The sequence below is a fragment of the Strigops habroptila genome, chromosome 2 (genome assembly GCF_004027225.2).
Source record: "Strigops habroptila isolate Jane chromosome 2, bStrHab1.2.pri, whole genome shotgun sequence".
In the NCBI taxonomy this organism is placed as follows: domain Eukaryota; kingdom Metazoa; phylum Chordata; class Aves; order Psittaciformes; family Psittacidae; genus Strigops; species Strigops habroptila.
In genome coordinates this window covers 105,944,685-105,971,968 of record NC_044278.2, presented here as the reverse complement: position 1 = coordinate 105,971,968, position 27,284 = coordinate 105,944,685, and the positions used below count along the sequence as shown (strand labels likewise).

Sequence of the window (27,284 nt, the reverse complement as noted above, 5' to 3'; positions counted from 1 at the left end):
GCTGGCCCTTGTCAGAGGTGAGAGCACCAGAGGCTGCACATCAGCCAGCACATCGTTAGAGGATTTCTGCTTGTTTACACAAGATAAACGATCGCAAAGCAGTCTGATCGAGTTGGTCTGCGATTTCCTCAGGTATGCCGCTGCTCAAACCACTTGGCCAGACTGTCATTTGGCAGAGACTTTATTGTCTAAATCAGGGATACACAATGGCTGGACAACAGGGGCATTCTGCCAGACCTCAAGGCCTAATCCAAAAAGCCCCCAAAATAAGCTGCAGCCAAAAGCACATGTGGACAGTGACACATCTGGACAAGCAGAGCCCTGCCCTCATCCTGATGAGCAGTGCCCCTCGCTGCCTTCATCTTAAAACTGTCACAACTACCCAAAGGGGAATCGGCTTAAAGCGCTAGTGTTAAACTATTAGTCATTTATTGCAAAATTAATCCCCCATTTAAGCTCCAATCCCTCCAAAACCCTGCTTCTTGTTACCTCTAGTCCTTTTCTTTTAATAAAAAAGGCAGCATATCTCTGAGAGCCGCAGCTCATTTCGATCTCCAGATGTACAAACATTGCTATAAGCCAGTTTGTATGTCATAAATGAAGAACTGATGGGTTTTATCAAAAACAAACATATGCACACACACACAAAACCAAACAGAAAAAACACAGTGGGGGGACAAGAATGCCAATCTCTGAGTTAAGAGGCCATTTGAGGCCTCGGAAAGTTCACTCTGTTCCTTGTTAACAGTTAATAAAATTTTATCCCCGGCTATTACTACATTAAAATAACTTCTGCGTTCAAGCACATGGTTTAAGGAAACAATACTCCAGTGTCATAATTAGCTTAAATCAAGCATGAATTACAAATACTATAAAAATGACAACTTCTACAATATCATCACAAGTTATTTTAATTATGTGCAATTCCATTAAAAGGGAAGAGCAATTTGATACAAAATAGTGTGGGTTTTTTTTAAAAAAAAGATCCCATCTTTTTCTACAAATTCAGGAATTTTTACCTTACATAGGGTAACATGACACACTGATGGGAGAAATCCAGGGAAGTTCACATATAGATTTCTGCCTATTCAGATTAATCATAAAATGTTAAAACATCAAAACTTTTCATTAAATGGAAAATCTCAGAAAAAATACTGATTAGAAGTTTCAAAGCTAAATTAAATCTAAAAACTAAACCCAGCAGCAAAGAATTTTTCATTTGCTTTGCTGACTGAGTCTTTAGGAACAGGATTTTCCCTCCATCTTGCTGAGTAGAAACTTGATTTCTAATGAAACTGTGATTTTTATAAACACATGGCTCCTGGAACTGAAGCTTTATGAAAAAAGCTCCGAAATATCACAGCAAAGATAAAATGTGTAGTGCCACTACTTAATCCCTTCAATTGGGAAACTCTGCTTTGTGGCATTTTGCCCTTTTTCTTCCTTTCTTTAATAAAATGTCTCTTCTTTATTCTTGAGTGTATTGGATACTCTCAGACAAAGGACTAAGGTGAGGAGTGGAGGACACAGGGCTGCCACTGGGGTGCTGCCACTTAGATTTTCACCTTGAGGAACCACTCTGGCAATAGCAACAGCCCGAAAACCCATGAGCCCTGCAGCTCCAGAGAGACTGCCTTGCAAGGGCTCCCTTCCACAGCATACCTCTTCCTAAGGGTGAATGAAGGCATTTAAAAACCCTCATCTCTTGTGACCACACCATTTGGGTGGCTCCACTCTCCAACAAACACTGTCATGGTGCCCAAGGGGCTGCATGAGAGCAACACCCTCCTCTGCCATTATGGCCAAGGGGACAGTGGCTGCTTGGGGTGTACCTGCCCACAAAGGCCTCATCCTGTGACAGCCAGTACATACAATGGCTGTGAGTTGCAATGGGGTGGTGGGCAGCCCCCCTTAATGTCCCTGTACCGCGCCGAGGTACTGCGCCTCACCAACCAAACATGCCTCACAGATTATTTTGCTAGGCAAAATTATTCGCTGCCATGGAAACGGGTGAAGAATGAGCAAAATGACAGCAACAGAAATACCTACTTAACAAGTTGGTTACTTGCAATGAACTTTTATTCCCTTTCTCCCCCCAATCGGATTTGCCTGAAACACCACATACTCATCTTCCCTGTGAAAAAGAGACAGCTAAGGTCCTCTGGCAATTTACATTTATTAGAAGTCTGTATTTTTGTCTTCATCTAGTCACATAGTTTGGATCATCCACGTATCTTCTGACTAAAACCCTGAAAACACAATGTCCAAGACTTTGGGAACACTCTGTATTTGACTAGTGCCAAGTGGAATGTATTACTAGATTACACATATGATCTTCGTTATCTGGGATATTTAGCATTTGGCACGAGACCCCTGGAAGTCAACATGCCAGAATCACTTACTGTGTGTTGGGAGAAGGAAGAGCAGCCCCTCTGTGAATGGCATAACACTGCTTCCACGTACAGAAGGGGAAAAAAACCACCTTGGAAACTTCTGAAATTCTCAGTTTTTACTTTTAACTTCTTCAACCATAGAAGCCACATAATAAAACTGGGTGGGAGTGACTCTTTAGGTACTTCCTTTTCAGGTTCTTTAAAGATATGTTCATAAAACCTTTTAAAAAGTATGCCTTTTTAAAAAAAGCAAACAAACAAAAAAAAAAAAAACCAAACCAAAAACCAAAAAACAGCACCTGCTTCTACATTACACCAAAATAACATCATGAACACATTTCATTCTATAATAAAGAGTAGTTTTATCACTGATATTTTAACACCTTTAGTGTATAGAGACACATCTATAAATGGTCGTGTAGACTTAGAAATTGTGAAATTGTATTAATCAGTTTCAGAATGTAAAAATATAAAGATCTGGTGAGATGTGCATTAGGAAACGGGAAGCTGCCAGCAACTGCAGCACACAATTTGGCTGTCCTTGTGAAATACCCAAGATGTGAGCAGAAGTCTGCCAATGCAGAGCAGACGCTTGGTAGCTTGGGCTTTGTCACATGTGAAAATTGTTTTGAGGGACAGCAGAATAAATTTGGCTTGAAACCAGTCTTTGTTATTCTATATAAACTATTTTGAGATGACAAGACCTGATGCTTACATCCAGGGCTCAAACATTTCTGTTTCAAGCCCTTAATTTGTGTTACACTGAAGTGTATCTCATTAAGTTGTGCAGTTTTCATTAAAGGACACCAAGGAAAAGTAAGAGGAAAATTAAAACTGCGGAACAGGTCCAGGGCCAAATATAACTAACCCAAATCCTTTGCTGATTTCATACACATTAATAGAGTTAACAATCAAACTTATTTTTCTTACATCTGAGTATCAGCCAAGAAAAATACAAAAAGCTTGCTTTTCCAATGTATTTCTAGAATAACTTTGCTCAAAATGCTTCCAGAGAGGACATTTGATGATGTGAAAGAGTCCCTAAATGCCTATTCATCATTATTTTGTGATGAAAGAGAAACTGTACAAAAAAAAGGACGAGAAGCAAGAACAGGAGGCAATGAACAGTCTGCTTATTTTCATCTCTTGGAAGTAAGGGCCCAAATTCCACTATAATATCTGTATTATTTATTATGTTCCTCTGGCGCCTGCTGTTACAGGCGAGCAAGGCAGGGATTACAGCGTGGCTGCACAACTGTGCATCATGGTGCCATACACCCATCCCAGGATTCTTCTGCAGGACAAATACCTTGTAACTCTTTTTAGATGACTGGCATGGCAAGGCAGGATTTTTAAAGAAGGCTTAACTTTCGTTAAACCAAATTATATAACTGGAGGGAAAAAAAAAAAAAGAAGACAAGCTTTTAAGCACACAAGACTTTCAGATTTGCTTCTCTTTCAGAACTGAAGAGGATGACGACACAAGCGAATGTCTGCTTTTTCCTGCTAGATCATCTCATCTTTCTTACATCCTCATGCCATCACAGCTACACCACTTCCATCAAAACACCTTAATCCTCTGAATGCTAAATAGCCACCTCCAGATGTCACAATGGTTTCTTTGAGTAATTTCAAATGCCACAAGGTAAGTCTGTCCAAAGTGTGTGCCACTACATTTTATGAAAGTGCTCTGTATATAAACCAAGGACACCTGATATATAAAGTGATATAAAAATACAGACTGACTTGTGCTTCTAAGTAAATCCTGCCCTTTTAAACTTTACACTTGCTCATTATTTTCAACAAATATTGATGTGATCCAGCTGCTGAGGTGAGAGGATTCATATAAATCCCTCACAGATGTTTGCTAACTTCAGATAGGAGCTTTATTATCTACAAGTCATTAATCAACCATTAACAAGTTAGTGTTATGGAGTTCCAGTATTAAGGCTCACTGCCAGAGGAGAATAATGGATTTTGCAGGCTGGCCGTGTCTGCAAGAAGGGGAACTACGAGCTGAGACAGGTCTGAGATAAAACATTTGGAGGAGATTAGAAAACATGAGAAGTCATTTTGTTGCTCTTCAGCTCGCTTTAAGAGAAAGCACTTCACAAGAGTTAAGCATTTACACAACAGAGGGGAGAGTTCAAACTCATCTATCAGTTGGTGATGAAGAGGAATGTGTTTTGCACAGCCAAACAAGGAAGTCAAGCACAGGTGAGAATTACTGCTCCTGTGAACAATAATAAACACCATCCAGAGTATTACCCTCTAACTGATAGACTTTGAACCTGTAAAATCACCTGCTTTGGTGCCGGGGTCCTCAGACTCATCCCCACTCACTAAGGCCACAGACTTCAGTTCAAAACAGGAGTAGCTAAATCGTTGCATGCCACAGTCAGGGGACAGATATCACTGAGGCAGCATCCATCAGTTGTGAAAGCGGCAGGGCCCGTCGGGTAGGCAAAGCATTGCCCTCACTGCAGAACAAGGCAACATTTTCCCCTCATCAGCCCTCTCCACCCCAAAGCCTCGGTCAACTGGTCTTACAAAAATCATCCTTCCACACACCAGATCTGGAAATAATTCTGATCTGGCCTATACAAGCAAGACCTATTTACACTTAAGAAAGCATAAAATTCCCTCAGTGTGTCTCCAGCTATGTCTGATTTCTGATACTTACAGAGCAGGCAATAAAACAAACATACAAACAAACACAACTGAAGAAAAATGTTCATGTTGGAACCCCAGCAGGAAAATGACATGAGATTGAAATATAAGCATCAAATATAGTTCATTCTCTTAATATCGAGGAGCAAGGCTTAAGACAGCTTGAAAAGAAGACATTATGGAGACATAGGTTTATGAACTACAGGAAACCCTAAAGTCCAAGAGCTGAGAGACCCCTTCTCTTTGTCCCCTGCACTCTCCAGTTATTGTTACTCCCTGTAGTAATAGTCTGCCTCTAATTTCATAGCCTCTGTTATGAACGTGTCATCTATGCCCAAAAGGTGAACATAGCTACAAATACTATGAAGAAATAATAGCAAATGAAGAATAAATATGGTAGTACAATCTAAACAATTTCAATATTCTCATTAAGGGGTTACAAAATACCCATTCATCTTACTTTAAAGACCTGGAAACAAAGTCAAAGAGAGGACACAGAAGAAATTTTAGACAGAACCAGAACATGTTGCTGGCTCTCAGTCCTAGGCTCAGGCCACTGCATTACACAAAACTGTACAAACACCTTCAGGAATTAATTTCTAAGTTTCCATTTTTATGTCTGAGTCAGCAAAAAGACCCGCAAGTAGTTTCAACTCATTTTCCTTTCCTATTTTTCAACTCTAATGTTGTCACAGAATACTTTCACAGTTTTCTGAAATACTGTGGAATTCTGCATGATGACAAATATGAAACCAGGTATTATTAGATCAAACACAAAAAACTTTCCAAAGCTCACACTTGGATTACTTAACACACCACAGAGTAGGAAAAAATACTCCTTACAAAGCCATACTTTAATTTTCCTCAATGACGTTTTTTCATAAAGAGCTCTACACAGCTGGAAGCATTAACAGCCTACCAGATGGTTCACTTCTTGATAAACACTTATGTTTTGTAAGTTTAGAGTCTAATGAACTGTAGTGCAGGAAGACAAAAGTTATGTGTGCAGAGTGGTTCAAATGGCAGGCCAGGGCTGGGGCTGGACAGGGGACTAGCTCCATAGAAAATCCTATTTCTATGGAAGCTCTATGTTGGGGTAGGGAGGGAAAATGAAGGGCTGATCCTGGCAGAAGATGAAGGAAAAAAATGCTGAATGCTTCACACCCGGACGCCCCCACATACTCAGCCCCACAAGTGCTAATGCTGGATGGGAGAAGGTCATGATCACCAGATCCTGGCCCAAAGCATTGTCCTAAACCAGCAAGTGCTTCCAGAGCCCCGGAGAGCCTGTACCATGCAGCAGTCTATGATAGAAACTTAGCTCAAAATAAACTGTACCATCCCACAATAACCACTTCTGAGTTACGCCTGGCACTGCGTGAGTGTACAAAGGAAGAGGTAGGAAACATGCATCATCTTCTGCCCATGCCATCTCCCCAGCAGGCAATCATGGCCAGCCACAGATCAATTAGAACTGAGCAGCCCCAATGTTGTGTGCCCGGTTGCAAACTGCAGAACATCTCTGCTTGCCCAGTTGGATATGACCAGCTTAGTGCGGCAGCACTGGCGAAAGCCCCCCCCCCCAGGAGATCACCCAGCTTTTCAGCTAGGTCTGTCACATCTTTCAGTAGACTTTATAGCTGGGCTGCCACCGGGCAGCCTGAATTGTGTTTTACAATTTGGTGTGGACAATAGCTCAAAAATGTTTCAAGTTTGGGGCTGAGAAACTGCAAAACATACAGCCAGCAAAACTCACTGACTCACCTTGAGACCGATCTAGATCTGTTCAGTGCTTTGACAAAGATCAAAGACGGTGCAGACTGGCGTCTTTGGGCCAAACTCTTCATTTTCTGATTGGAATGAGAAACAAAATGAAATCATAGGTGAGATTTGGAACTGTAACTGTGTGCATACAGATTTGTCACAGCCAGGCTCCAATTTCAGACCACGGGAAAAGGCTGGCTTATTGCCATCACAACCCAGGAAGGGGAAAACAGTTGTAAAATATCATATATTGAGAAAAACAGAAGCACAACCAGAAAAACAGTGATAAAGAAAAGCTGATAATTGGTGTCTAGATACAGGTACACTGCACACATGAAATAAACATCTAAAGCTTGTCCTCAACCACTTTTTGTCCCTTAATAATCAATTGTACTTTACATTTATCAAATATCCAACTAGTGGTTCAAATTTCAAATGCTTCATACATTTCTGTATCAGGTCTGACATTTACCATAAATTAAGGTTTAGATTCTATCCAACTAACCTGACATGCTACATTGGGCTATCTTTTTTTTCCAGATCTTTAGAGAGGAGGGCATTTTCCTTCCCTACTAATCTAGCTGGAGTATTACATCTTGTTTCTTATGTTGACATACATCATAATGATGTTTTTTTCATTCCTGATTATGTATGGGACAAAATAGGAAGGTGAGAGAGAGGTCAGTTCTTAGCAATGAACTAGGAAGGAGACACTCAAAGACAGAGAATGCAGCAAGAAAGAAAAATAAAGACAAAGCACAGGGAAGAAATGAAAATGTCAGTAGCTGTCAAGGGAGCATGGATTCCCAGCCAGCGAAGTTGAATACTACAATAAAAATACTGAGCAAATAAACAGCACTGTTTTCCCCAGAGGCAGGAATTTTCAAAAGCACCCACAGGAGACAAAGAGACACATTCCCCTCAACACAAACATATTCACGGCTGTATCCTCTTCCCCCTGCAGCCAGAAGCAGAACCAAGGAGTCCTATCCCTAACTGTGGAGCTGCTCTCTAGAACCGGTTGAGCAGCCTGCTGCCGAGGTGCATGACCTCCCCTCTCACTGACCCTCCACCAGAAGGGTGGTTGTTACCTTATTTAGCACAAATGTTTTTCAGAACAAACTGGAGGACAAAAGGAGCAGGGTTGAACAACTCCTGAGACCCTGACAGGACACTATCCTGTGTGGAGCGGCCCCTTGCATCAGCCCGTAACCACTGAGAGCCCACAGACAGGTGAACCTTTGACAGTCATGAAGTCTCTGTTCACAGCAATGGCAAAGCATAAGTTTCTTCATACTATAAATAAACACTGACTACCAGGAACAAATATGCTAGAGAGCAACTGATTCTTCTGCCAATGTATGTGCTGGAATGGGCACTAGCTTTGTTTGGGCAGGTGCACAGTGCACCCCCCTTGGAGAAATTAAACTCTATGGTACTACATGTTTTACTTGCTTTTGACAAGTGCATTTATTTTACTCATTGCAGTGCATTTGTTATGGTTTCATTTTTTTGGTTCACCCTTTATTTATGTAGAGCACACTTGTTTGTTTTGTCAGATGCTGAGTTCCACTTATTGTGCAGCAATTGTTATAAATTCAACTGTGTAATTTCCATCCACCTTTGAAAATTATCTGCTCCTTCCTCTTTATTTTATCAAAAACTAACCTTCTTAAGACTGATAGGCCTGGGAACAGTTAGCTGTCTTTGACTGGACTGTAACTGGATAATAACAGATGACTAACAAAATAGATGCCCATTTTTGCTAGATTTGAGAAAAAAAAATACTTGGCTAAATTTTTCTAGTGAATAAAATCAGTTTGTCTTAGTAGCAAATCTGAAAAGCTGTTAGCAGTTTAAAAAGTAGTCTATCTACAAATACGAAGGCAAAAAAAGACCCGTGTCACCAGGCAGTCTAACATCCTACAGAAGACAAGGCATAGATCTCACAAAACCAGCAGATTTTAGGAGTTTATATAAAGCATCAACTCCCCAACTGTAAATTTAATGCAAGTCTTGTTATTGGTCAGGTGGCTTTCAGGGGGTGGTTAAAACTAGAGCATCTCAGCTAGAGCATCTCAGGTCCTGCAGATGCATTGGAAGTTTGGTTATGTGTTCAAAGAGATATTAATTCCTTTGACTTCTCAGGTCTGAAAAGGAAGCCACTGAAAAAAGTGCAGCATCTTAAAATCTCTGCCAATTATGGAATTTTTTTTCATGCTTGTGTTAGCAGTGCTGAATAGTGCCTGTGGCAGCGAGATTCTAGTCTTGACTTAAATATGTGAGGACCAAGGTAAAGATTAGGACTACAGCAAGTTGAATGAGAGCTCAAATACCTGGCAGAGAGTCACAGAATAGTTCAGATTGGAGAGGATCACAGGAGATCTGTGGTCCAGCCTCCCTGGACCTGCTAAGAGCAAGACCCATTCGAGCACGCTGCTCTGGGCCACTTCTGGTCCAGGTCTCTGTTATCTCCAAGAATGAGATTACACAGCCCCTCTGGGCAACCTCTTAACACAGCTATTAAGCACAGCTTAATAAAAATAAATAAATAAATAAATAAATAGCCTTAAAACAGAAAACAAACACTGATGAGATTTGGAAAAGGAAAATTTTCACAGCAGAAGTGAAGAGAGTCAGATCAGCTGTATGCAAATAAAAACGTTGCATAGAGACACTGACTACAGACAGAAATGGGGGTTTTGATTGTATTTTGCCATGTACAGAGTTTGGGAAGAGAAAGTAAGTGACCGTCATGGATGGATGGATTTACTTGGAGAAGGAAGAGGACAAATTCATTTTTGGCTAAGTTGGACCCAGTTGCTCTCCTCAGTTTCACTGCATTTACATGTGCAAGGATGTCATGCTGGCAATGTGGAGAAGAGGAGATACATCCTGTACAGCTGTAGTGAGAGCAGATGTTTGGGAGCAAAAGGAGATGCAATGACCAATCATCTAAGCATGGAACACAGAGAACCATTCATTAACATGTGTCCCACATCATAACCTCCCATTTTTGCATGTAAATATTAGAAAGGTCAACACAGAGAGAAAACCTCATATTTGCTGGCTGAGTCACACCCATGTGAAATGTATCATAAAATCGGTATCTATAATGAATGTTTACAGTGTGCCAGATGCAAAGATTATAATCTTGTATCAGTCAGAACAAACTAAGAGTTATTTTTGCCTTCCTCACGCTGAAAAGCTCAAGTTCCTTCCCTTCTCTCCCCAATTCAGGTTCAACTTCATACTTCCTGCATTTCTGCTGGTGGTTGTCTTGGCTGCATTTTTAACTGAAACACAAAAGTTTTGCTTTTCCAGTTGTTGGACTGGTGGTAGTATTTGTCCGGTTTCTCATCTGGTATAAACAGACATTGGGCTATGGATTTCAAAAGAATGGATTTACACCAGATAATGATCAGACTTACACTCTGAAACACTGTTTTGTAAACTGTGATGGTAGGTGGTTTATGAGCAGATCAGCCCACCATGCTGAGGACAGTAATCTTGCAAACCATCACTGAAAATATGTTGCCTCTCCTCAGGAATCAGAACCCCTGCGGATCACAGGATTACAGTAAAACTTTCACAAGTATCTCACAAGTCATCGGCTGGAGGAAAAATCCATTCCTGACTGCCACTATTCAATGATAATTTTGCCTTGCAGTTGAAGTGGAAAGTGGTATTATATGGAATTTATGTAAATTAATATATTGTCAAGTTATTATGTTAATTCCCATTCTGTGGAAAAGGTAACATACAGCAGCATGTGCATTATGTCCTCAAAAAAAATTGAAACTGAAGATAAAGCACTTCCTTGTACTCCATGTAATATCACTTAACTACATCACACTTAGAGAATGGCAGAGCATGAATTAAATAAGAATGCATGAAAAAAATCATGGTGCTTACTATTTCTTTTGTGATGACAAATAACTTAATCAACAGATATACAGTGTTTATGATATTTTAAGCATCTGGAGATGTGAAAATCTATGCAATAAGTGGATACCCTGGTATCACAAAGGTGCAGGAGGCGGGAGCAGGCAGGCTAACACAGGGACTGTGTGCTGTGATTCCCCAGGAGCACACTGCCCACACTGCCAGGTTGTGCTGCCTGATCGACACAATGGTCAGGCACGTGCACAACGATCCCTCTCACCCAACCTGTAACTTGCACACCTGAGCTGTTTGCCCTGTGCTTCAACAGAGAGAAATGGACACATGTAGCACACAGTTCATCTTGTCCTAGAAGTGCTCTTTTCCTCCACTGGCTGTAAAAGAAAACTAAGGTGACCAAGAAAATTGAGTTAATCAGCTCAATCCTCTCCTTGCTATCTGAGCAAAAGACAGGGAATAGACAAATTAGTGAACTCAGTAACACAGGGAACAGTTGTCTTCTCAGAGAGGGGTTTGAGCTTAGGGTGAGAAAATGGTATTACCTGGTGTCTATTTAAGAGAGTCATATACAACAAAATCATAGAAAAATGTGTTCAGTTCCTGGCCGACAGGTAAACATAGCAGAAACACCTCCTCAGCAATGTGCACATACCATTGTAAAAGCCTCCCCAGACATTAAAGGATTTCAGGCTCCTGATTTATAGGCTCGCTCCAAAAGTGGGTCAAGGCTGGGACATCTGCCTGGGTCATTTAACTGGGTGACAGAGACAACCCTAAGATGTGCCAATAGCTGGAGCTGAGGATTGCACTCAAGGGTCTAAGCTCTCCCTCTCAGTGCTTTAAGTCTCTTTCTTTTTTAAGTCTGATTTTAACAAAGCCTACTCTTCTAAGTTAATACCAAGAGAGATTTCACCCGTACAAACTCTGCTCTTGTTGTCTGAGCAACAGAACATATCTGTGGCACACATTTCTGGTTTAGCTAGACACGAACCAAAGCACAGAACACAAATCTTTACCAAAACCTGTAAGGCCAAGTTCAACTAACTGCCTGACAATCAAAAATCAAAGCAACCCTCAGCACCTAGCAGTTAATTTTCCAGGACAATTAGGCATCACTCTTTCCCCTGTATCACCAGACCACTTACAAGAGACAATAAGTCATTTTTTCCTACATACTATAATCCAGTAGCTGTTAGACTTACAGTGTAGGGTTGTCTAAAAACACCAAAAATAGCAAGAATCTTTTATACTTCAGTAGAGCAAGAAATGGCCCTATAATGACCTGTAACATTCTTGAACCCTTATAAACATGGTGAGAAGATGACTGCATTTGAACTGCTGGCTCAGGCAGCAGAAATGTCTAGGTCTCACAAAGAGCCCGTTTACCATAAAGGCAGAGCAGGTGACACAACTATGCACTTCTGTTTATGCTGGCAGAATACTTACAAGGACTTTCCTAAAAAGAGAGCCATTTTTTGATAGATAACCAAGGAGAAAACCAATTGCAGGGGCACAAGAGGAAAGAATTATCAGCACAGTGGAAGCAAAAGCCCATCATCATGGAAGAAAGATGGAGGCTAAAGGCTATCTCAGAGAAGAAAGAAAAAAAGGATGAAAGAAACGAAGAGCAAGAGATGTTCTACCACCTACCTTCCAAAGGATATGAATCTTTGGAACCACTGATATGGATGTGACCAAAAGATCTCACCCATCTATGTCAAAGATGGAGATGTGGAAGACTACTAAAAATGTGGAGGAGGGAAGCATAGAATATTTCACTTATTGTCAGCTTCATTGCATCCACAGTGCTCAGACCAGCGACTCTGGTTGTGGTGGTTTTGATGAAGCTCAAAGTTTCTTCTCAAGCTCAACACAAAGCAGGAAGGTTAACACATGGACACATTTCTGCCCCATTTTCTGCACTTTTCAGAAGCAGTTTTCAGATGACAGAGAAAGGACATTCCCTCCCCCACTCCACATGGATGCTTCAAGCAGCATTAAGTAAACAGGCAATAATTTGATATATGCAGTTCCTGGGTATTATATACCACACGACCTGCCAAATCCCTCTCTTTCCTACTGCTGCCATGAGGGAAAACGAGAAACCCCAAGACTGGGAAACTCAACAACTAGAACACATTGGTTTAGGCATAATTTTCAGTTTCTCTCATGGACAGATAGAGGAATGTTAGTTTGTAATTCAAGCAGCATCAGGAAGCATATCACAACAGTAAGCTATCGTAAGCCAGCATGGCCTGCCAAGGTGACTTCAACCTACAGAGCAACTATGCAGATGACTTCATTAAAATATGGGCTTTTTCAATCCTCACCAGAGATAAAACTGCTCCAGGATTATGTCTGAGGGATGGCATGGGGGTTGGACCTGATGATCTTAAGGTCCTTTCCAACCCTCACTATTCTGTGATTCTATGGTTCCATGACAGGAATTATCAATAACTTCACTAAACAGTGCCAGAAGTGTTCCTGAACAGCCAAGATTCCCAGCACTACCAGGTGTGATTTTGGAAGCAACCCACTAGATCCTCAGCCAGGATCATATTAAACAGAACAGAGACTTACAGGAAGAAGAAATCTCTGCTTAAGGAGACTTGTATTAAAAAACATATATTTAAGGGCATGAGATCAAGGTACCATCAAATATAATGGCAAATACATACTTGATTCTTCTTCACAGAGTAAGACAAGTAAAGGGATGAAGATCTTGTATGACTACCTTTACTCTTCCAATGCCATTAATTTCCTTGAATTTCATCCATTTAGTATAGTGCTGGGGAACACTGTAACTTTCCCTGCCAGTAAACCATTGCTGTATTTGTGACCAGAATCACAAAGAAACACATTTTTATAGTGATGGGATACCATATTTCAAGTCTCAAACCATAAATACTATTTCGTTTAGTGTGCAAAATGGTTAATTTTTTGCACGCATTGTATGAGTAAATACTAAAAATTGTTGGGCCTCCAAAACATTATAAGTAGTTACTTGAAATCTTTCAGGAGGCAGAAAAAAATCCAAAGAGTGACTCCTAGCGTTACCAAATATCGTCTTGTGTAAAATATTCCGGGCTGTTGGAATCTAGCCCCTCTAAGAAGAGAGAAGTGAAACACCAGGAACTTATAAATATGGTCAAATGACCGCAGCTGCTACTGCTGACACAGTTACACTGGCATAAAAGACATCTCTGCTGCATAGTTTGTTTCGATAAATTTGTAGAAATAAGCTCTATCAGTATAATCACTCTTACTCATGTTATTTCAATCCACTTCAGAGTTGCATCAATTTACTGGTATTGGTTACTAAACTAAACAGTCAGTACAAAACTTCTCTGTAGGTCAACCACACTTAGTCCAGTGACTCCAGTAAGTCCAGTAAAGGAGGGAATCTAGTCCAGAATTTTAACTGCAAAAGCATTAACTAAAACACTGCACTTCAGCGTCACCTTTGAACAGTGTCTTGAATGCCTTGTAATGAGAGAACCTTCCTGTGTCTGCGAGGTAGGTTAGCAGTTCAAACCACTTTGCCTGTCAAGAAAAGGAAGGGAAATGTTTCCAGGAAAATAGTTTAAATGGTCACACAAAATACATGAAAAAAGTCCTAGACATTTTCTGTCTCTTGATCCTATGATGTGGATCAAGCATGTGATCCTTCAGCTTTGTTTTGACAGCCAAGCGGAAGATGAAGTAGGAGTTCAGACAACCACAGGACAGTGTAGCAATTCTCAGCTAATTTGAGAAAGGCGTAGCCATGATAATAAAAAGGGAGAAAGCTTCAATGGTTGCTTAGCATCCCAAATTTGAGGGTATTTCTGCTGGAAAGTAAAATAGTTGCTGTTAAACACATATTTGCAACACAATTGTTCAACTTGACATGCTGTGTCACCAGTATCAAAACTGATTTCTTGCCAACACATTCTTCCATTTAACTGTATGTAACCAATACAAGCAGTGTAATCTCCTCAGTAGTAAGAAAGACCTTCTGCATTGTAAATAACTGTTATGCTTTGGCACTGAGTGGAAGACAAAACAGAGGTATAGAGGGAGTCTATAGGACCCCAAGTAGTAAAAAAATACTCAAACTGTCACTGATACCTAGCTTCAGGCAAAATTAGGACTAGCCCACTGCTGCACATGGATAAAGGTAGGAATCTTCTTCCACACATAGGCACAAAGAGATGGTGTGCTAGTAATCTCCAGAGAGCACCACGACCATGGACAAGCAGCGGAGCAGTTGGCTGAATGTTGGTGGCTGCCTGTGTTGGCTGTGCATGGTGTGCCATATGCTGCGTGGCCCAGCCAGGGTCTCAAGCTGCTTCTCTGCACGAGGATCTCAATCTGTACCCCTACTGAATGTGCCTCCACACTGAGGAATTCCAAAAGGGCTGCCAAGATCCATAAAAAGCAATATCCCTGCTCCCTTGTCAGCGCTGGCAAAAACAAGGTCTGCGTTCCTTCGACTGTGGGCTCTTCGGAGCAGGAATAGGAAACACAAGTGCTACCATTAATATTTGTCCTCAGAATGCTGAATCATGAAGTAGAACTTGTAAGAAAAAAATTACCATCTTCATAGTACTTGAGCATCCCTTTGCATTTCAGGCAGGCATCAAGGCTCTGCCAGGTTGGAAGGTACATGGTACTCTGTCTTCAGCAAAAATGAAAGAAATGATAGAAGAAAAATCAAAGCCACCCATTTGGCCACCTCAAATTAGATTGCAGTTCTTGTAGAGGGTGAGTATCTACTCCATCACTCTGTCCAGCCAGGCAGCAGAAGGTACTCCACTGCTTTGTGTAGGTGTATCACACTCCCTCTTCAGAAACTGATAAGGTAGTAACAGCAGTGAAGCCTGGTAGAAGTCTTGGCCACACATTCTCCAGGCAACCATTTCACATGATGTAAAATGGAAGAGGTCATCAGGGCTGTGATGAGGGTGGAGCGCTACGTGTCTTGGTGGGACACAGCACACGTGGACACAGCCTGTGGAAATGCGCAGCACCACTGTCCAGCCCAAAGAGACACTTCAGCCCAAAGAGACACTTCAGCAGGAGGAGGGGGACCTGGACTCCTCTCAACATGCTGTGCCATGGCCAGCAAAGCCCCAGCCACTGCTCAGCAGGAGGACTGGACACAAGCTCAGCCTCTCCTACCACACACCCTAAATTCATGTCACCAGGTGGACAGATTTAGTAAAGGACACTGTAACCTGGCCGGTCATTCTAATCCTGCCAACCTATTTGCCCGCCAGTAGTATTGTACACCTCTAAAGACAAGGCAGTGCATAGATTTAAATGCCATTGTAAAGCAAAATTGGTAAGGCAAGAAGATACCAGTTCTACTTTGGGTAGAAAAACACTATAGCACTTGCTAAACCAAAGAGAAAAGAAGCATTCCTGGAAGAATGTGGCTATTACATTACTCCCGTTACAGAGAGTTACAGCTCATTACAGCTGAGTATAAGGCAGAAACAAGTATTTGGCGGTACGCTGAAGTGAACGCTTTGCACTTGATCGTGTCAGATGCTGAAAAGCAATTCGAGACACCAAACAGATTTTACAAGCAGTTTTGAAGACAGGATGATGATTTTCTGCCATCGATTGTGATAGAGCACAAGGCACTTCTTTGGGAAGCTGCTCTTATATTTCTCTTGCACAAAGCACGTGCAAGAGCAGCCAAGAAACCCCCTCAGCTCTAGCAAACCCTTCTCTCGCTCCCCCCAGGCACACATGCAGCAGATCCCTCTTAGATACCCTGGATAATCATTCTGCAAACCTCCACCCCTCTCCCTCTTATACCCACCCAGCAAAACCTCCAGACCTCCATAAAGCACAGCCCCCCTGTAGGTCTCCCCAGGACATCTATGCAGCAAAGCCCTTATTATCTCTCCAGCACATCCATGTAGCAATCCCCCCACAAGCTCACCGGGAAATCCATGTAGCAAAGCCCCTTGGCTTCACCGACCACCACCCAGCATCCCCTTCCCTAGCTCCCCGGGATATCTGGGCAGCAGCGTTCCTCACCTACCTCGGACATCCAGGCAGCAGCCTCCCTTTGCTCCCGGGACACCCGTGCAGCAGCCCCGCTCAGGTCCCCGGGGTTGCCCACCAGGCAGAGCCCCCTGAGCTCCGCGGGCACCGCCGCAACCCCTCCTCCCCGGGGCACCCGTGTGGCAAGCCCTTCCCGCGGACACCCAGCTCCCGCGGCAGCTCCCCCGGCACCGGTCCCGGCGGCGGCGGCGCAGGACCGGGGGCGATGGGGCCGCGCTGATTGGGGGTGACCCGTGGGGGGCTCCGGGAGCGGGGCTCGGGGTCGTTCCCGCGGGGTCTCCCGGGGGCGGCCTCACCTTCTTGCTGTCGGCGGCGGCGGCGAAGCCTCTGCTCTCGCAGCTCACGGAGGACGAGCGGCTGGGGCCGAGGAGCTCCTGTTGCGGGGACATCACGTCCATGCAGCCCCGCGCCGCAGCGCTCCCGCCGCGGGGACAGCCGCGCCGCCGCCACCGCCCGCACCATGGACAGGGAGCGCCGCGACACGCCCCGCGCGGGCACGGCCCCGCCCGCGGGACACGCCCCTCGCGAGGCCACGCCCCCCCCGCAGGTTCGCGCCGCTCTCTGTGGAGACCCGTCGGGGGGGGGGCGGGGCGCGACGCGCATGCGCCGGCGGCGGGAGGCGGGAGGCGTTTGGGGGGGGCCGCTCGTGCTGGGGAGGGGGCGCGCGGGTTTAAGCTGCGCGTGCGCGCGCTGCAGGGGCGGGTGTGGGAGTTGGGACCCGGCGGTGGGGGTGTCGGTGCTGCGAGCTACTGCGCGGCCCTGGGGATGGGGTGGGTGTTGCGCTACCCAGTTAATCTGTCCCACCTCCTCCCTGCAGCATGCAGGCCAGCACGAGATGTGGTCCCCTCCAGAGCCCTCCCAAGGAATGGTCCCCATCTGAGGGGCAAGCAGCGGGATGGTGCCAGTGCAGGTACAGGCATGAGGGAGAGGTGGTCGTGGCAGCACAGGCTCTGCGTCAGCTGGGCAGTTCCAGAGAGGCTGAGGGGGTGCCACTGTGCTCCACAAAGCCGTGAACAATGAGGAGAAGGAACCATTAGTTAAAGTTACTGGATGGTGTTGGCTCATGAACAAGTGTGAGTAAATAGGCTATAAATAAATCTTGGCTGGAGAAGGGAAGAAAACGTCCTGATCATTGTAGTGATCATAAGAAGAGGATGTTTTGGAGGAGCCCCGCCAGCCATAGCTCTGTGAATAGTGGTGGTTTGATATGGCTGTCATGTTTGTGTGTTATCGTATATCTAAATACAGTGTCTGCAACAGCAAGGAGCTACTCCTGATCACCCAAGAGGTTCTTTCTAATCCTGTCTTTCTACACCTCGTGAGGGATATTTTTATCTCCAGCCTTTCCAGCTGTCACAGGCTCTACGTGCGTTTTTCCCCCATGTTGATCACAAAAAAGGCAGAAGAACGGGGACCCTGCTGTCTCGTGCAGCTTTTCGTATCTACCACTTTCCTTCTGTGAGAAGAGTTTTTACATCCCTATGATGAACAAGATTTACAGGCAGATGGCCATACATCACTAAGGCAAACCACCATATAAAAAACCTTCTGAACTTTTAAAGCGTGAGTCTCTGGAAGTCTTCATATATCAGCTAATTTTTGCACCTCTGAGCCTTGGCGAGCGCCCGTCCCCGCGTGCTGTGCAGACCTTGTCCTGGAGCTCTTGCAGCTTCTCCCATCCCCTTAGCCGTGTCCGTGTTTTCCCTCCTTCCACCATGGTGCTGGTCTCATGGGGTTAGCGGCATGTGGAGCACAAGCGGAGCTGCAGATTCCCTTGGTATGATACCCACGTCTATAAAATGGGGAGGCAAGTCTCCAGTTGCTGCACAGCACCTAGCCCGGTGGGATGCTGTCCCCAGGCAAGTATCTGAGCTTCTTTGAGAGGGCTAAGAAAAGTTCCATCAGGGTAGAGCTGAAATGGTACAAAACATCTATTCAGAGCCTGGGATATATATATATGCATTTAATGTATATATATATCTATATCTCAATTTGGCAACCTCCTCCCCAGAAACATTTGCAAGGGATGATATTCCTGGTGACATTTTGGAAACGGGGCTGTAAGTGTATGTTTATTTTTCAAAGGAAGCATTACATAAGCTTTCCAAAATGCTCCTCTAAGCACGTGCTTAGAGGTGTTCTTTTATCTACTACCACGAGCACATTTCCTACACTCTTCACTGAATACTGACTCTTTCACCTACTCACTGAGATAAATAGATTAAAATCTTGCATTTGTGGAGCAAGATTGAAGAAGATGGCTTCTCCATGTAGAACACGTTTGTGTATGCAAACATACAGCCATGAAGTTTTTGGTAGCTGCAATACTTTCCCGGTGCTTTCCCATGCCTTTCCTTTATCTGCTCTGCCAGAAACATAGATGGGAAGTTTAGTGCCGGAGAATTGACTTGGCAGGAGTGACTCCGATGGAGCAGGGCTTTGCAAGCCTCAGTCCCCTCGCTGCAGCATGGACAGAGGTGTGGAGGGAGCACATGCAATGCAGAGGCAGCCTGGAGCACCCTGCCTGCAAAAAGACCTCTGGTGTGATGCTGGCAGCAAGCGGGTCCCACACCATATGGGTGGATAACCTTGAAGGGTGAAAATAAAGAAACAAATCCACTAAAAACTGCCAAAAATGGGAAATGGGAAAAATTGGCTTTCCCGAAGCAGTGTTCAGAGCTTAACTGACAGTTTCTTTCTGGCAAATCAGGTCTTTGTTTGTTGATTTTAGTTTGCGTTTTGAGAGACCCTTCAAAATTGGTGGTGTGGTGGAGGCTGGGGACAAGATGTGATTGCAGCCTGTGCAGCATTCCCCGTGCTGCCTCTGCCCGACTGTTACGTGCTGCTGTGCAGGGATTCCCGATGGGAAAACCACCAGCTTTCCCTCACTGCTAGTCCAGGGATGCAGAAACTCCCACATCAGCTGCTGCAGAGCCAGCCACAGGGATGGGGTTGCTGCTGCTGCCCAAACCACCCCGGTCCCTGCCACCCATCTGACATCAGCCAGCCACAGGGCACCTGCTGCGTGCTGCTTCTCATAACACCAACGCTATCTGAGTTTTGACATCAGCCTGGGCACTTCTGACCCACATTAGCCTGAACAATGAAAAGCCAAGGTAATATAATTGCAGCAAACCATCCTTAAACTGCAGCAACTATCATCACCAACAGCTAAAATCCTGCTTAAGCCCTGTCCTAAGAAAAGATGTACAAGGCTCAGAAAATAGCATGCACGCTCATAGAAAGATTTTCTTTCTGTTGCCTTGGCCACAGTGTTGTGTGAAGAAAAATACTGGGGAGACCGAGTGAGGATTGGGACACAGAAATATATGGGTGTTGTAGGAAAAGCACGTTTGTGCACAAGACAGGAGAATTATTCATGGGCAAACCCATCCAGATGGAAATGTGACCCCTGTAAATCTGCCACGTTAGGGAAACCCACAGTGAACTGTTAGCAAATGCTAGATGTGCAGGCTGCAGCTACCTCCAGTTTTTATGAGATTTTCAAACACATTAGTGCTAGCAGACATTCCCTTCCAAGAAAATCATCATATACGAGAACTATGTGAGGCTAGAAATGAGTGAGCTGTACTTAACTTGCATTGAATAAATGTGATTCTACCAAATCTGCCCCAAAAGGGTACATTTGCCTGAACACTAATTTTATGAACCTCACAAGTGCCTCATGCAATTAAAGCCATGTAGTAGATCCAAGTTGGAAACTCCAGAGGCAGTTGTATTTCAATGAGATCTGATGCAATGACTTTCTGGTTTAATACCCCAGTATCTAGAATCTCATGCTGCTCATATATTGTGAGCAGCTAAAAATAGGGCTATATCCTGGACAGACTGGAGCTACTCAGATGGAGAAAAGCTGAACTGAAAGGAAAGGTTGGAGAAGGAGAACAGGGTGGATGGAACAGGTGCTGGAACTCTGTACAGGAGCTCTAACAGCAGGTTTTTACCCTGCAGTGTGAATCCTTCATTGCTCATCTTCACAATATTTGCTGCTGCTTCTTGCCAAAAAGGTTGTGGTAAACTGAGAGCATCCTCCATGCTCTGTGCTCCCAGAGAGTCTGGGCAGAAGAAAGCCCAGGTACCAAGCCCTGCCCTTCTCTTTTGGTAGCAGCTTGCTAATAAAATTGTTAAACACTGTGTGAGTAGTTGCTAGGTGGAATTCATCAATATCCTGGAATTCAGGCCATAAGAGTTATTTGTGAAATACCCCATTCTGTCCCTTCCCATTCTCTAAAGTTTGCAGGGCCTTTTGTGCTACATGCGTTGCTTCAGAGACTCTGTAAGCACTCGGAAACACCTCACTTGGGTAGTTCTGCCAAAGCTTGTCAAAGAAGCAAAGATCTACCCACTCTCTCTATCCCAGAAATGCAGGGTGGCCCCATGTGAATGTGTAGGCTGAGTTTGCAGCACGTGGCATGTTCCCAGCAGCAGGGACAAGTGTGCACATTGAATGAGGATTGCAGCTGACAATTCTACTGTAGAAATGGGGACAGTACCACTACCGGGAGAGTCTGATCATTTGGTGCTCCACATGCTATTACCACTATGGCCAGCTAGAGCAATGCTCCCACATCCATACCTGCTGACCAGATATGAGGAAAGACTTTCATGACCCAGCCTTACAGAGGAACCTACCAATGATTCTACCAATTCTTAATATTCCTTTCAGCCTAATTACATATGCTGTGTGAAATTCAGTCCAGCGCATCAAAGGGAGGTTTGCCTTTGAAGGGCTGCATGCTTCCTGCATGCAAACATTGCTCTGATTTAATTAAGCTTGATTTTATAATCAGTGTGGTTAAACCAGTATGGTGCTTGTGATCAAATATGGCTAGCATAAGCACCTCGATGTGCATATGGCCTGCTATCAGCACCACCCCTAAGCAAGTGACATTCAAATTTTCTGACCATTCACATTTTCCCTGTTTTTCTTATATCTTATTTTTGATTTTTATGCATTATTTCTTTTGTTCACATTAATATGCTCCTAAGGCTGTTTATTTTTGGTTTCTCTGCGCTGAAGATTTTCTTACAGTCATTGTCCAGAGATCAATCTTTCAATTGCAAATTGCCAGGCAAAGTTAAAAGTCAGTAACTGGATATTCATCCAAGAGGGACCTCACGTAGGAGCTAAGTATTAGACGTGAAAGGATAGCATTTCATTTAAGATAAGGCCTAATCTCTTCTCCTTTGTGGCAACATTTCTGGACTAAATCTGAGCACTTGTGCCTGGAAGCCGTTTAACTTTGCTTTCAGCTAGGTGAGTACTGACGGAAATACACGGAACTGAATCTGCAGCGTAATCCTGAATACTAAATGCAGGTGCTGTTAAGACAAGGGAGGCTGACTTTAGGAAACATCTAGTAAGTGTTCAGATATGTGCAGGACATGTCTCTTCAGTACAAGGTTGAGCTTTCTTGAGTCTCACTGTGCCTACCTCCTGGAAAACCCCCAGTCCACAGCACTCACAGTGATGCTTAGTGCTGGAGTTGGTTTCTATTCATCAACATAGTCTTGAGAAAAGACGTCGTATCGCCTAAAATTTGATGAGGGGGAGTTTTCAAATGCTTGACCCGCAATTATGGTTGAGAAGCGTGGTTATCAGCATACAGGTCGTAAATAACCTGTACTATTTTCTGTGTTGTAGCCAGGTGTTGCTGACAGACTCCCTGGAGCTCCATAAAGTATTGGCCATGTAGACAGCCAAATTCCCATTCCAGTGGGTTGAGGCACAGAGTGATAAATTAGGTAACATGAGTCAGGTTGGCATATATGTGCCCGGTGAGAATTATACATTCATAGCAGGAACGCCTATAGTAACTAGAATGGGAAGTTATTGGGTTGCATTAAGAATAGAGCATCTTTGTTTTATGGCTGATGGGACTTAAATTTATTGCAAGCAGAAAGTGGATTGTTGACATTGGCTCTTTAGGAAACACGAAGGAAGCTCCCATGAACAGGGGACCCTTTCGAGTGTAACATGCACTCATCCATAAAAGTTACCACATTATCATCCTCGCTCTGGATTCATGCCAGAGAAAGGCATCGCTTTCTCTGTCTGAATCCCAACCTAGACAGTTTTTACTGTGAGTGTGTTTAAGAACCCAGAGGGCCGTAATTTTTGTCAGTTTGTGTTTTTAACATACTGATGGATTGTACTGTACTTCTGATTCCTCCCTGGATTTACTGTTTTCCATTCAACATAGAGAACTGTGTTTTCCTAATAGCTTGTGCGACTGTCAAGCTGTGAATGACAGACATTTAAAAAATGATAGGCAAGACTTTTAGTTGTCCTTTCATAACATGCTGCAAAATTTTTCACTGCAACACTGGGATGCTTTCAAAACCGACTCAGATGAATAAAAAATGAGCTAGACATCCTCCTGCTGACTGGGGATCCGAGAGGAAATGGCTCTATTTTTCTTGTACACAGTGTTGAATTACACAATATAACCTGATGTACATGTCTTCAGCTTCTGTAAGCCAAGGAGGGAACCCAAACTTCACTGCACTCCAATGAGCAAGGATTTGCCTTTCCTGCTTGTCTTAGCCTCTAACCACAGCACTAGTGGCTTACAGATTAAATGGTTTGTTACACGAGTGAGGTGGGTTGCTCCTGGCTGGACACCAGGTGCCCACCAAAGCTGCTCTGTCACTGTCCTCCTCAGCTGGACAGGGGAGAGAAAATACATCCAAAGGCTAATGGGTCAATATAAGGATAGTGAGGGATCACTCAGCAATTACCATCATGGGCAAAACAGACTCAACTTGGGAAAATTAGTTTGATTTATTGCCAATCAAACTAGAGTAGGATGATAAGAAACAAAACCAATCTTAAAACACCTTCCCCCCACCCCTCCCTTCTAACTGGGCTTAACTTTACTCCCAAACTCTCTACCTTCCCTTTCGCCAGCAAAACAGAGGGATGGGGAATGGGGGTTGTGGTCATTTCATCACCCGTTGTCTCTGTCACTCCTTCCTCCACCATGGACCTCCATGTGCTGCTGGGGCACAGCCTGCCTCACCATGGTCTCCACCACGGGCTGCAGGGGAATCTCTGCTCCAGCACCTGGAGTGCCTCCTCCCCTCCTTCTCCACTGATGTTGATGTCTCCAGAGCTGATGCTTTCACATATTCTCACTTCTCTCTCCAGCTGCTGCTGTGCAGTAACTATTTCCCCTTCTTACCTATGTTATCCAGAGGCGCTACCACTGTCACTGATGGGCTCAGCCGTGATTAGTGGTGGGTCCTTCTTGGAGCCCGCTGGCATTGGCTCTGTTGGACACGGGGGAAGCTTCTGGCAGCCTCTCGCAGAAGCCATCCCTGTAGCCCCCCGCTATCAAAACCTTGCCACACAAACCCAGTACAACAGGGGCTGAAATTCCTGGATCTTCTGGCAGATGTGGATAATGAGGACTGTCAACCTCCAAATGGAGTTTGGCTTTTGCTGCAATGCAGAGTGTTTAAGTGTCAGAAAGGGGTGGCCAGCAGGAGTGGGGCGGAGGAGTGCCTGAGGTCCCTGTAGGCTCCTATTGCAGCCTCTCCACCTCTCAAGTGCTACTTCCAGCATCCTAATGTTTTTTCAGGGGAAAAGCGATGTTTTCAGAATGTATCCAAGCTGTTCCTGACTCCAACACAGTAATTCTAACAATCAGATTTAGGAATGGCCTCAGAAGATCACCTAACCTCATCATCAAGCAGCTTTACCTAGGTCTTTCCTAAATGTCTCCTGGATAACTTAGAGATGAGTGAGATGCGTGGCCTCCCTTGTGAGCCTGTCTCTGCATCGTCCCCACAACTGGGAACTATTTCTCCTGATGCCTTACTGAAACTGCCTCCTCCTCAGTTAAGCCTATGACAACTTGTCCTAAGCCCAAGGGATATGAAAAGAGTTTATTCTTTCCTACCTTCTACATATTTGGATGCTATGTCCCACAATCCTCTTTTCTAGACTAAACAATACCAAATCCTTCAGCTTTTCCTTGCAGTTGATGATTCCTGGTCCTCCAACCAGTCTTGTTCTCTGAATTCTTTCCATTTGGTACATTTCCTTTCTAAATCATCATTTCCAAAGCAGGATATGTTTTGTTTGTAAGGACGACATGCACATGTTTCTCTTCCATTCACACTCCATCTCCAAACCAAATATTCCTCTGCTTTTTCATTAACTGAAGAAAGGTGTAGCCATGGGGAGGGTTACAGGGAGGTTGGCATTCCATCCTTAGTATTTTACAAAAACATTTGTTATTTCCTGTGATGCAGAAAGCCATTTAGCAGGGAAAGATACATTGGTTTCACATTTTCTAAGTGTCATTATAACTGTTGAAGCCAGAAAATATACGTAAAGCTGTTAAAGTATTTGGATAGTTCAAGTTTAGGTAAGATTCCAGAAGATATTCCTATCACACTTATTTCTTGGCATGAAAACTGTGACCCACCATTTCTCCTGAATCAGCAGGATATGGGCCCTGGTTATGAAGCAAAGCTAAATGGTTATTGCTTTTAAATTAACACAAAGGTGATCACTACTGAAGAGCATGCATTTGTATGGAAACCTAAGCTGTAGGATAATTGTGAGCTTGAATTATTTTAGGATTCAAGCTTGAGAAAAAAAGGGTTTGTTACTGTAATCATAGAATGGTTTAGGTTGCAAGGGACCTTAAAGATCACCTCATCCCAATGCCCCTGCCAAAACTCCCAGACCCTTTGAAACAAAAACTGTTTTGTAAACTTTGTTTAAAATTAAACATTTTTAGATTACAAAGTAGGAAAAAAATACTCTGAAAAAAAAATGGTTAACCTATTTTGGAAAAAAAAAAAAGAAATCCTTCAGGATGCTGGAAGAGTGAAAAAGTTCTTTGCTGTGAATGCACAGGATTTTGGGCAGAGAAACAGCAGAAGACGACCTGAAGGGGTGGGCAGGAGGTGCAGGGGCAGAGGAGGCATGGAGCTGGCACCACGGAGCTGGCAGCCACAGTGCTGCTGAGTCAGAAATGCCACATGCAGTGAGAGGGGACGTGGAGGCAGCAGGGGCATCATGGGCTTTGCTGGGTTGCTATCACAGATCACACAGCGGGTTGGTGACCTGGACAGAGAGGACAGGACACCTCTGTGCTGCTTTGCCTACTCCCCTGGTGAGCAGGGAGCAGCATCACCGTTGCAAAGGAACGACTGGATCTTCCCTCAAGCTAAATATAGCAACATAAATATTGTGCACACATTAATTATAACTGTTACAAGGGTAGAGTGTGGAAAAAAACCTAATTAATGTGAGGCATGTTCAAATGACTTCACTGAAAGTCATGATTTTTTCTTAAAGGAACATGGCATTTTTTTCCCAGATGCTTTTAAATATTGCACTTAAGATGATGTAGTTTTCAGGGGGGCCATCCCTCAGGAGGACTCGCGGGCATGGGGTGAGACAGCTGGTCATCTTGAAGTATAGCATCAGCAATATAACATTGCCATGCATTACAGTACTTTGCATGCAACTTGAATACAAGAACACCTTACAATTATTTTAATGTAATTGGGATATAAGCTAATGGCAGGCCTGAGGAGAAATAAAACATGTAGCATAGATAATCTCTATTTGATGCCCTGGGTCCATCTTCTTGGCACAACATGCAAGCCTACCAGCTTCATGTTCACATTTTATGTATTTGCAATTGTCAAAGCATACTCGGCTGTGGGGATGTGTACTTGGCTACAAAAAAAAAACCAACCAAAAAACAAAAACCAGGCTAAAATTAGTGTCAGGAAGAGCACTGGCATTTATTAAAAAGAAACCTGAAATAGTAATCACAGGACTATCATGTTGATTCTGTTGCTGTTCAAGGTTCACAGCTTAATTCTGCGCTGAAGAGATTTGCTGTTGGCTCGAAGACTTACAGGTCAGTGGAAACTGTTGATCCAGAGAGGCCTGTCAAGAAAAATGAGTGAATTATGGGTTTGGGCCAAGTCATGTGCTTACCAGGCCAATCTCGGTAACCAAGGCAGCAAAAAATCCATTTCAATGAACTGAAATTAAAATGTGTATAAATGTACACTCTAGGTTTTGCATGATTTTTAGTGCTTTGCAGTAATGACATAATGGCACATATTTTTATGTCCTCAGAACTGTTCTGCTGGTTTCAAAAGGTTGAGTTGACACTGATGTTATATTATCCACTTATGCTACAACATATCCTGGCCTTGTGCTTTATTTAATGATTTGTAATCTTATTTGGATGCCATAATTTTACAGTTACTTCACTGGATCGATGAGGAAAAGTAAAAAGCTGCCAGAGAAAGGTTATGTCACACACAAAATCATCAGCAGCCCAGTCCTAGCTTAACTTTCCTTCTCCTCCACCTGAGTGCAAACCCATTAAAAATGGTCCAGGAAACCTCCATCTCTGCATTTACATGCCAGATGCTGTGTTTCTTTAGCAGGAATTTATAATCTGATGTTAATGAGGACTCTAGGGTAACACC

At 43.7% G+C, this 27,284-nt stretch overlaps 1 protein-coding gene across 1 annotated transcript in view; it reads right to left on the bottom strand.

Moving 5' to 3' along the window:
• Positions 1 to 17,366, bottom strand: part of ARHGAP20 (Rho GTPase activating protein 20) — a 61,659-nt gene extending 44,293 nt beyond the window's left edge. The window contains exons 1-2 of the mRNA XM_030476893.1: positions 17,087 to 17,366; positions 6,828 to 6,913 (exon numbers count right to left, since the gene is read on the bottom strand). Of these exons, the coding sequence (XP_030332753.1) occupies positions 6,828 to 6,913; positions 17,087 to 17,188 (188 nt within the window). The 5' untranslated portion in view covers positions 17,189 to 17,366. The remainder of the gene's footprint in view (positions 1 to 6,827; positions 6,914 to 17,086) is intronic.
• Between the last annotated feature and the right edge of the window lie 9,918 nt (positions 17,367 to 27,284).